General features: G+C 40.7%; 1 protein-coding gene across 1 annotated transcript in view; it reads right to left on the bottom strand.

Annotated features, from left to right (window-relative positions):
* Positions 1-12,281, bottom strand: part of LOC107712488 (neural-cadherin-like) — a gene marked incomplete at its 5' end in the record, with an annotated part of 181,396 nt that overhangs the window by 92,900 nt on the left and 76,215 nt on the right. Inside the window, one exon of the mRNA XM_016517756.1 lies at positions 4,997-5,223. Coding sequence (XP_016373242.1) covers positions 4,997-5,223 — 227 coding nt within the window. The remainder of the gene's footprint in view (positions 1-4,996; positions 5,224-12,281) is intronic.

Here is a 12,281-nt window from a genome sequence, read left to right on the forward strand (position 1 = left end):
TGAGAGGTTTTTTTTTTTTTTTGGTAAAAGACTGCAGGAAGTGCTGACAAACAGTAAGTTATTTTTGTACAGTTATGGTTACAAACTGTCTCACTGCTGCCCTAATTTTTCCTCAATTTTTATAAAGTAGAATATCACATAAAAACATTAGCATCAGTTCATCACCGTGACTGCCCTAGTTAGTGCACCTTGGCAGCATTCATTGCCACTCCCTTTCTTTGTGCACAAACACCTTTGCATACACAGGACAAGACGAGTATATTGAGGAGAGGCACATTCAGCATTTAATGGCACCATTAAATTCAGATACACCTCATCACACACTACCAGCCCTGTTTGTACTGTGCTGCTCCTCTTTTATGCCCATTTCAGTCTGGAGCCCAGATGCATTGTGGCATTCGAAGAGATGGGGCAGAGAAAACATGAGAGGAGGTAATCACTCCGTGATGGAGTTCATATCCAGAAAACCTTGCAAACATAATGTGGACATGCACAGTTTATATTAGTTAGTTAGTGACCTTTATGTAACAATGCTAAAACTCAATCTATAGGGATGCAGTGATATTAAAAATAAGGCCTTTTATTATTGTGTAAAATAAATAAATACATTGAAATTAAAATGTATTATATACAAGAATCACATATTGTATGCTTAATGTTCACATTTTATTTGTAGTGTGTTATCTTACATTTATTTTACACCAAAATTACGCATTATGAGCATACCTATAAATTAGGGGTTTAACGATACACGTATTCGTACCGTACGGTTCACGGGGCAAATTCCAAATGGAAGTGATCATCCCTATGCCTTTGAAGGCAAAGCCCTTGGAGTGGGGACTTTGGAGTGAGCAGGGCACGTGCATGCCATTATGTAGTCGTTTGGAATGCACTTGGCAAAGGGAGCGACGTAATTTCCTCATTATCTTCAGCTGGGATGTCCCCATGACAACGCAGCATGGTGTACGTCAAATATAAATTTTATAATTTAAAAAGTTTTATATATTTTAGTTTTCATATATTATATAGCATGTTTTAAAATATTTGTAAAATATAAAATGGATGTTTATTTGCAACAGTTATGCTAACAACAATAAAAAGACATATATACCAGTAAAACAGCGACATCAGCTGACGGACACCATGCTGTGTTGTCACGGGAACATCCCAGCTGAAGATAATGAGGAAATTACGTCGCTCCCTTTGCCAAGTGCATTCCAAACGACTACATAATGGCACACACGTGTCCTGCTCACTCCAAAGTCCCCACTCCAAGGGCTCTGCCCTTCAAAGGCATAGGGATGATCACTTCCATTTGGAATTTGCCCCGTGAACCGTACGGTATGAATACGTTTACCGTTACACCCCTACTATAAATATTAAAGCAGAGGACAGCTCAAATAAAACAATTCCTAAGCACCAGAGGTTTTTTACAAGCGCCATACATTTTATAATTAATTCATACTTCCACTAATTGTGGAAGCATTCAGTTAAATTTTTTTTTTCTTTTTTTGGTGGAGTTGTTGTTGTTAATTGTTTTATGTTTCTGGGCCACTGAACGTGAAACCAATAATGCATAGTTTAAACGTATAATCACAATCAGTGTGATCTCTCATTGAATTCCATTAATTGGCCTTCAATGGCTCGAGTGTCCATGTGTATCTCAAGTGTGTGTGCCTGACTGACTGCAGATCTACTCATGCACTTTACTGCACTGCAGAGTCCCTGTGGACCAGATCCAGGAGTTGTTTTCAAGACAGACAAACACACATACGCATTTGAAGCTGCAGAGCGTAAAGATGACTGGTGTTAAACATTCACCCACACACACTTGACACTCTCCCATTCTTTTCATGGTTCTGGTTCTTTACAGACACACAGACATGCACACACACACACACACACACACACACACAATGTGCATCCTCCACAGAGCGTTCAGGTCTGACTCCTACGTTCGTGCCTGCTTGAGGAGGTGATTTGCATGTATTACCTCGGACGTTAAACACTGCAACTACGAGGTCTCGCATTTAATTTTGCACTCGCAGACAACTAATAAAGCATTATTTTATATGAGGCAGTTAGGCTCAGGTAACAGGAGAGAAGATATACCCACTCCCTTGTCTAATCCTTCTTCTGGACGCTCTCGTTTCTCACGCTCCGTTTAATTTCTCTCTCTCCCTATTCCTGGAGGAGAGCATGGGATTTCTTGCCCATCTCCTGCTCAGTTGTACTGTCAGCTAATTTCTCAAAGGCCCTCTGGGGTGCCCGTTGGGATTGGAACTACAATATCCAGAATTCCCTGAGGGAAACTGTTCCACAAAGGCTCAATGATAGCACAGGCTGACACCCAAGAGATATACAAAGTGGGATCTGCATACACACATAAACGGGCAAACCAGTCAGAAGATTGGAGTTTGTTTTGTGCTCCCCGCTTACAGGCACTAACCTTCATGTTGGACCAGTAGCCTTTTCATGTTTCTGTTTCATGATTCAAAACAGTGTGTGTTTCTTAAACATTTGATTTCCGAAGAATAGGTTCAACAACCGCCAAAGGGTGTTTTGGTGAAAGAGCGAGAGGCTTGGTGAGGTGTGGAACCATTCCACATGATAAAATCATACGTGACTGAGCTTTTCTTTCAAAAAGAAAGAGTAGAGGTCCTCTCCTGCCAAAGCAAACCTGAAGGAACAAACATTCACATAAAATAACTGGAACAGGGATCGATGGGAGGTGCTGTGTACATAGCACGTAAAGATGCAACAAACCAAGTAGTTTCAAAATTATTCTGAGAGAAAAAAGTAGGGAAGGCAAAAAAATTCTAAATGCAAGCAAAACAAAAGAAATAGTGTGGGTGTGCACGAGTCAACAATTGCCTGAATAAAGTCGAACAAAAGGGCAGAGGCAAAACACACTGCCTTCGTGTTTGATATGTAATTACGAAAATTTCTGCAAAAGCCGAGGTGATGAGACGCGTTTTTGAGAAAGGCCAGTGTGAAATGGCTCTGACAGCGAAGATCCAGCTGAAAGCTTTAAAATAATTGTATTTCCCCTCCTTTATAACATGCACTCAAATAGAGTGGGAAATTCATTGGCATCTGATTAAATGTAGAGAACTGTTCTAATTGTTCTTTGTTCATCCTCACTGCTTCCTTCTGTGTTTCGACCTGCTCACTATAGGTGCGCTATTTCTAGAACGTTTGTGTTTGTTTATTCTGAGGGGTAAGTCTCATAAGAATGATTTTTTTCTGCAAACTTGCTTTAGCTTTGTCTGCTAAAGACCTAAATGCAAGCTTTGCATTTGAACCGATTCGCCCTCAAATTTCACAACAAATAACACGTTTTTCTGAAAGCTTTTTCTTCCCCCGTGCCTCTTTCCCTGTTTATCATTGACTCTTAGTCTTTCATCAGGATTCACTATCACCACAGGGAGATTTCTTTTTAGTTTGAGCTTGATGCAACAGTGTGTTTTTGTGAAGCGTCTGACACTTCACAGGGTGTCATTTCAGTTGTGTGTATTGCAGAAGGGGTGTTAGGGGGTGAGATAGAAGGGCGCACCCCTGGGAAATGAGCAGTGTGCTCCGAAAAATCCGCTTCCCCCATCCTAGCACGGCCGCGGGGGAATCCTGAGCTCTTCAAAGTGTGCGTTGTGGCGGCAGGGGAGCAAGGTGGAAAGCAAGGGGAAGAGAGAGGACTGCTGGAGATCATGGCAGTGCATTAAGTATCATTTAAAAGTTACAGACGTGAGCGGGGCTCATCTCTGTCTCTCTCCTGCAGTTCACACTCGTTTCTTCCAGCTCTCTCGTAAGCCAATATCACACAGCCTACTCGACACATCCGGCATACAGTGAATGGAGCCGCCAAACCGGCCGAAAATAGAAAAACGCAATTACATCAGATTCCAAGGCAACAGTTCTGTGCATGAGCATGAACTGGCTGTTTCTTCTCCTGATCTCTCTCAAAACCCTGCCAATCCATGTACCTTAAGCATGGCAATTTTCATTACATTAAAATTATTTTTTTTCCATTCCATGTCTTGGAATTTCTCCAATTACTATGGGTGGAGACAGGCAACTCACTTTCCATATCAGTGAGTTCATCTGTAATTAACTCTCTGAATTTTCACTTTCTTCTCCCACTACTTTTAGTAACGGAACAAGTCAAATTTGGGGGAACTGAATGAGAAAGAGAATAAGGGAACATTTTAAGCAGTTTCTTCCAGAGGATTAGAATTCCCATCATTAATAACCTCTAGCTTCCATCAGTACTACTTTCACCATCTCGGCTCACCATTTCCAGGCCATTTTCCAAGCCTCTTTACGCCTTGTAATTGGTCCTGATCAATGATTTTGCGTTGGAGACTGATGCATTTAGATCTGTTGAATTTTTCCAATTCACATCACAGCTCTTTTACCTTTAGCAGTGTGTCTTTTCTAAGAAGGAAATGGAGCTTATGTGTGATATCAATGAAAAGAGTGAAGAAGAGTGAGAAGTGACACTTTAGATTCGACTGAAAAGGTACAAAGAGGGCTGGGTTAATACATTAGGTCTCATCTAATTATGAATAAGTGAAAGCAAGTGAAAATTGTGTTAAAGCTTGCAGTTATTCCACACTGAAGTGTGCATGCTTTTAGAGCGATTCCTAGGTTAATTACAAGGTCTAATATGACTATATTCATATCCGTGTGTTTCTGACAAGCCTTACCTTTTGTTTATGAGCTGCAAGGTATCCATGGACTCTCTCGGCCCTGAGGAACGGCGTGCTGTGAACGGAAAACCTCACATCCAGAGTCCTGTGCCGCACTTCCACCAGACTGAAAATGTTGACGTCGTCTGCCCCCACAGACAGCATGTCTGACAGGAAGTCGCCAAGCAGCTCGTACCTGCTCTTCAGATTGCTACGGCGTTCCATGGTGTGCATGCTTTTAGAGCGATTCCTAGGTTAATTACAAGGTCTAATATGACTATATTCATATCCGTGTTTCTGACAAGCCTTACCTTTTGTTTATGAGCTGCAAGGTATCCATGGACTCTCTCGGCCCTGAGGAACGGCGTGCTGTGAACGGAAAACCTCACATCCAGAGTCCTGTGCCGCACTTCCACCAGACTGAAAATGTTGACGTCGTCTGCCCCCACAGACAGCATGTCTGACAGGAAGTCGCCAAGCAGCTCGTACCTGCTCTTCAGATTGCTACGGCGTTCCATGAACTCTGTGGCGGAGATGTCTGTCAGAGACACAAACATGAATGCATGACACATAAGGATAACAGAACCGTATAAATATGACCTAAGCTACAAGAACTCCAGAACATGGGGAAAAAACAAAACAAAAAAAACAGCACCATTCTTGAACTGATGTGCAGAGCTCATGAAAAATGCATGGTCACGTTTTCCCTCGTCAACACATCTCCTTGTCATTAAGTGAGGTTAGTGCCTGTCAGTGGCTGTTCGCACAAACTCCAGCTGACATGCCATGTCAAAAAGTCTAGGACGAGAGCTCAAACTTCTGCATGCGGCAAGTCTTTGCCACCATGGTAATGGGTGCCTGTGCTTTACGGTCACAGTTCCCGGCACGTCATGATGAAGCTGGCCACGGCCTCTGAGCTTTGCAAGTAAATTGTGACACTTCAGCAACCAACTGACCATCGATTCTCCTGTGCTGGAGGTGTGCTTTCCTCCAAAGACCCAATGGACTGTTCTAATTGGGACGCTTAGCCTACAGTTTGGGACTGTGAGGGTGGTTGAATGGTGGCCCCAGGGGAGGTGTTAGACCGACTGAGAGAGATCCCAAGCTCAGTCTGTCCCCAGGCTGAGTCAGTGTCCCTTGGGGCCAGTGCTGAAGAGTGGCAGGGGTGTCATAACTCTCTCTGTCACTTCACAACTTACAAAGGCAGAGGGGCATGTTTGAGAAAATTGGGGGATATTTTACAGTGACAACAGTGACATGGAAACATGCTCTGGATTTGGACTTTCCTTTGTGACCCCCTCACCCTTAGGAAACTATAAGAAAAATATGAGGTAATGCTGTGGGTATAAACGAGCTACAAAAAGCACGGTAACAATTCATATTTGGATAGTCCAATTTTCAACTACACATTTTAACTCTAGGCCTAAGTAATGTTGCAACTACAGCAACTAGTAGACTGCCTGCTTAATATCTGCTAATAGTGTGTTTTGATGGTCCCTTAATAGAAATTTTACTGACCATAAATAATTTTGAAAGTACAAAGTTCAACTTACTCTACTAACCCGAATTTATCACTCTACTAATAATCTAATTACTAGTCACTTGACATGTAGCTTTAAAGTTACTTATAGTTAGTAGAATGTCTAAAGTGGACTATCAAAATAAATTGTAACCAAAAGCATACAGAGTGTTGTGTGTATAATTTTATATACAGTAAGATTTATTTTAAAGAAATGTATACTTTTATTCAGCAAGGCTGCATAAAACTGATCAAAAGTGACAGAAAATATACTTATAATGTTGCAAAAATTATATTTCAAATAAATTCTGTTCTTCTGAACTTTCTATTCAGCAAAGAATTCTGAAAAAAAAAAATCACACTTCATTAATCAGCACAACTGTTTTCAACATTGACAATGAGAAATGTACAAGAATAAATTACATTTTAAAATGTAATAAAAAAAAACTATTTTAAATGGTAATAATATTTCACAGTATTACTGACTATTGATTAAAAATAAACTCTCGCTGACACCAAACTTTTGAATAGTGGAGTATATATAATCAACATACTTTTCAGTTGCTTTAATCAACTTCAAAGGACACGGCATATTACATATAGTCAGTTCAACATACTGCAGTGTTTTTCCAAGATTTTTGTTATTGTTCTTTTAAATTAGTTGAAATATTTTTCATTCTGACAGTTACATACTGACTGCTAATAATCCTTAAGGCCTTGTTTTTGTTTTGCATCAAATTACATATGGTCTTTTTTTCACTAAATTCTATAACATAAGCTGTGTTTGCTTCTTCCTTTACTCTTGCAACCCTATATCCCCACTCTGACAGCAGTCGTTCGATTCCGTGTGCCGCACAGACCCAAACATCCGTGAAGTGAATCATTAGTGCTTGAAGACTGTCAATCATGGAGGTTTAGGTGGGGGCAAGGAAGGAAACTGTGATTAGCTTTGGGGGGTGCAGGAAGGGTGGCTGTCTGCTCCCATCAGGAACTGTGTGTGAAGAGGAGACTCATCATGACAGCTGGGAACAGCCTCACACCTGGCTTTGATCCAAGCCCAGATCAAACTTGCTCCCCTTCCCACGGGCATTAAGCAAGGGATGTGATTAACACCTTTTCTAGATGTTAAACATAGACACATATACCTAAACTTAAAAATATACAGGGGACCACAGGGATTTATGATAATAGGGCTGTCAAAAATAATGTTAATTGAAAAAAAAAAACAGTAATTTGCGATGATAGAAAAAAGTTAGTTTTTTTTTTCTATTTATTTGATTGACTAATGAAAATATATATGCCATTTTGCACAAAGAGAGTACAAAATAAGGACTCACCACATTGTTCTTAACAAATGATAAATTAAGCAGATGCTAATCCTTAAAAGAATGCTAATCTAATAATATGCTAAATCCAAAGGGGAGTCAGTCCCATAGATGTTAAAATGCCCAACTTTACAGCAGAAAAAAACATGTTTACAGCCTGGTACAAAAAGTGGTTTTGGTCTATATAGCTAATTTTGCCCTTCATGACAACTGTGAGGAGGGTGCATTTTTTTTATAACTCATCCGTTTAAATTATATTAAGCCTTAAAGTTCTGCATAATTAAGGGCGTGGCTCCCGCCTCTTCACCCATTTTCGATTATCTGGGAGTGATGCGCGGTGACGCGCTGCCAAGATGGCGACGGCTGGCTCCGCCAACTTTGAGCTTCAAAAACGCTCTTCAGAAACCTACGGGTGACGTCACGGACACTACGTCCATGTTTTTATACAGTCTATGGGCGCGACAGATCGCTGTATAAATGCGCAGAGCGTGAGTGAGCGTGATCACCCCTTCCTCTTTATTACTAGTTTAAATGTGAAATATACATGAATGAACATCTCACCCCTCACATAATCGCTCAATTAGTGTATCAACCGCAGAAAGATGTCAATAAAATAGCATTTCATTTACCTCGGGCAAGTCAAAAGTGTTTACAGCTCGTTATTTGCTAGAGAAATGAAGTCTATTGAAGAACATTTTGCGAAATATTAGACTATACTTCATTATATTTACTTTACCTGTTAGTGATGTCTTAATTATTTAATGTATGTTAGTATGGCAGGAAGAATAGATTCCCATGCACCCGCTTGGCAGTTTTTTGTAACCTGTTTTTTTGTAACCCTAATGGTGTCTAGTTAAGAATTGTTGATGTTGCCGAGGTCAACTAATGTCAACTAATGTCCCATGGGGTTTGTAACAAAGTTCGTATTTCGGGGAAGAAGGAGGTGGGAACCGGCAAACATTTAAACATAATTTTAATAATAAAATAAACACAAAACTTTAAATAGCGCGACAGCCCCTCACGGACGACTGCTGTGCACAAACAAAACAACATAAAATCCAGGCCTGGTCCTCTCTCGTCTTGCACTGTCGTCACTCCTCCTTTTATCCTTCCGGAGCTCCTCCGTGGGACTTGAGACCGGTGAGTGGCGCAGGTGTCGCTCATTATCATTCACTCCACTGGCCTCGCTCCATTCCCACAGCTCTCGGCCCCGCCCCACTCATCACAGGGTTCTTTTGGTGGCCATCTTGAAATTATATCATTGCGAGTGGCGAAAAACACATTTTGATTACTCAGTTTATCTGAAACTAAATTTGCCTGTTTTTCACCAATAAAGAGTGGTTGTATCATGTCAATGACCTTTCCATTTGATTCCTGGTGTCAGAATTATATGAAAAAGTGGGTTCATTTGTGTTTGTATGTTGTACGGTTCAGGAGTTATCAAAATGTGCTTTTCGCCACTCGCGATGATATAATTTCAAGATGGCCACCAAACGAACCCCATGGAACATTAGTTGATCTCGGCAACATCAAAAATTCTTAACTAGACACCATTAGGGTTACAAAAAACTGCCAAGCGGGTGCATGGGAACCTATTCTTCCTGCCCTACTATATGTTTAAATAAATATTTAAATGACTTGTATAGTTATGACTTAGTTATGACTTGTATAATTTAGAAGTTAATTTAAAAATAATTTATATGTTTGCATACAATTTTTTTAAAAATTGTATTTGAGTGTTGATTATTATAAGTTATAAGGGCTCTGTTGTTAATTGTAAACTTACAGTGCTGTGAAAAAGTTTTTGCCCCCTTCCTTTATTTTTATTTATTTATTTTTTTTTCCATGTTTCTCACACTTGAAAGATTCAGATCATCAAACTAATTTTAATATTACAGAAAGATAATGGTAGCTCTGTGAACTGAATAGCCTTCGAGTATGAGATGTGACAGAGAATGTGATTTGTTGAATGTAGTGAACGAATACGCCCTTCACTGACCAAGTTTCTTTTGAGTCTGAACGAGAGAGATCTTCTCATTCGTGAACGAAATGACCGAACTGGTACATGTCGTTTCGTGAACGAGCTGAATGAACTGGTACATCTCGTTCGTGAATGAAATGACAATTATGCAAGAAAACCTTGTGCTTTGGTCATCTGAACAACTTATTTAGACTTTATTTATTTAATGAGTAGATTATGCACACATTTTAATAAAGCCAAATCAGTTTTTTGTAATAAGTAAATACGTTCGTTGACTTAAGACATAACACATAAGACACTCTTTTTTGCCACCTGCTGGCGTATTTATGCAATAGGAAGAAATGGTCACTGAACGAATCCGTGAACGAATCTGAACGAATCATTTTGGTGAACGAACTGAAAATTAACGAATCTCTTGAAAGAATCAAAATTTCCACCACTAATATTAAAGCAGTGTTTCAGCGCAGCGCTGCTTTGTTTACAGCGGTAACCAAGGAAACACTGTATCTGGTGTTCCAGAAGCACCTCCTGCTGTCAGAGAGTGAATCCGCGTCTCATTCAGAGCTTGTGCTGTTTGCTTCGTTCAGGCATGTAGTATAATTTCACAAAGCTAGTCAGAACATTCTGTTTTTGCTTCAAATTGGGTTATTATTAAATCAAATTATGTATATGAAATTATATAACTAAATTATATGAAATTATATAAATGTTGTATATGAATTATATAACTAAAATTAAATAACTGTAATTACAGATTTAGGTTAAATAAAGATGTCATTCTTTATTTTTCTTCTTTTTAGGAAACAAATCAAAGAAAAAATAAACAAATTCTACTGTTCCTAATATTCTGTATGTTGCTCAAAAACAAAATATATTGTGTTCAGCGGAAAAAAGGTTGTTGTTGTTTTTTTCTTCTTCTACCGAGTCATTTAAAAATAACATATTTTAGAGCTGTAACGACAATACCGTGATACCGTGAAATTTTTGCTTAAGGTTATCATACCGTCAAAATCTCATACCGGCCCATGCCTAGTCTAAACACAGTTGTTTAATTTTGTAATAGCAATAAACAGGAGGTTGACCTATATTTTATTAATTTAAAGTTATGTTCACATGCTAGGTTTATTTTATTTTAGATAATATTTTATCAAACATTTCTAAGAGACCCAACAACATGAAATAAATAAATAAATAAACAAACAAACAAACAGACTAACAGACCTTTAAGTTCTAACAGACCTAACCCGTTCCTTTAAGACGCTAAGGGGAAAAATAATTTTTCTCCGAATACTGAAGCCTTTTTCAATCACGCAGTGAAACTCAACGGCCATTGGTTCGTGCAGCGCACAGCCCGCCAGAGCCCGCCAAATTGGGCGGGGCATCTGGCTATATAAGCGTGCACTTCGCCATAGGATCCTCAGGTTACTTCGACTGAAGCGACGACCGAGTCGTGCAGCTACATAGCACGGCCAGCAACGCAGTACTCGTTCCCGTATCTCAGGGAACCAAGGTTACGTTAGTAACTGAGTACGTTCTCTATCGATACTTCACTCATACTGCGTCTTGCTTAAGACGCTAAGGGGAAAACTCCTTTTTCTCTGAATACTGAAGCCTTTTTCAATCACGCAGTGAAACTGCACGGCCATTGGTTCATGCAGTGTATTAAAAACGAATCAATGAGATACGGGAACGAGTACTGCGTCTTGCTTAAGACGCTAAGGGGAAAACTCATTTTTCTCCGAATACTGAAGCCTTTTTCAATCACGCAGTGTAACTGCATGGCCATTGGTTCGTGCAGTGAATAAAAAATGAACCAATGGCTCAGCAGCAGAGCTGCACGAGCCTATGGCGGCACAGCCCGCCAGAGCCCGCCAATTTGGGCGGGGCATCTGGCTATATAAGCGTGCACTTCGCCATAGGATCCTCAGGTTACTTCGACTGAAGCGACGACTGAGTCATGCAGCTACATAGCACGGCCAGCAACGCAGTACTCGTTCCCGTATCTCAGGGAACCAAGGTTACGTTAGTAACTGAGTACGTTCTCTATCGATACTTCACTCGTACTGCGTCTTGCTTAAGACGCTAAGGGGAACCAGTACAATCCCGCCGTGCTATGTTAGAGGAACGGCCAATGCTTGCACTTGCCTTGAGCACCAAGGGCCCAGAGGGACCAAGTAATTGTAGGGAAGCCCCACAGGAAGCAATAGGGCAAAACTCACAGAGGTCGGCCCGGCGCTAAGTAATCATTCCCAAAAAAATCGTACAGCCTCGGAACCCAGTGGGGGCCAAGAGCGCACCGAGAAGGCAAATGCCTGATTTAGCACTGGTTTTGCTAGAGTAAGTCCATTAAGCAGAAAGGACCCGAGTTTGCAAAGCCAGGACGTCCAGATTATAAAACCTGGTAAATGTGGACGGCGAGGCCCAGCCAGCCGCCTCACAAATCTCTGCAATGGAAACTCCACTAGACCAAGCCCAGGAAAAGGCAACGCCTCTCGTAGAGTCGGCTCTTACTCCCATGGGGCATTGAAGGCCCAAAGAAGAGTATGCTAGAAACAACTAGGTTGTTCCTGCCCACTGACTGGCCAGCTATAGGGGCATGTGAAGCTGCTATGGCTGCTACACAGACCTTGTGCGTGAAAGGGGAACGACCCTTATCCAACAGCTCCTGCAGGAAGGACAATATCAGAGATATGTCGCAGGAAATTGGGTCTGCGCCACGGGTCATACACCAGGCGGAGAAGACAGACCATTTAAGGGCATAGAACCGCCTT

Source organism: Sinocyclocheilus rhinocerous, unplaced genomic scaffold (genome assembly GCF_001515625.1).
Source record: "Sinocyclocheilus rhinocerous isolate Xijiao unplaced genomic scaffold, SAMN03320098_v1.1 scaffold838, whole genome shotgun sequence".
NCBI lineage: Eukaryota > Metazoa > Chordata > Actinopteri > Cypriniformes > Cyprinidae > Sinocyclocheilus > Sinocyclocheilus rhinocerous.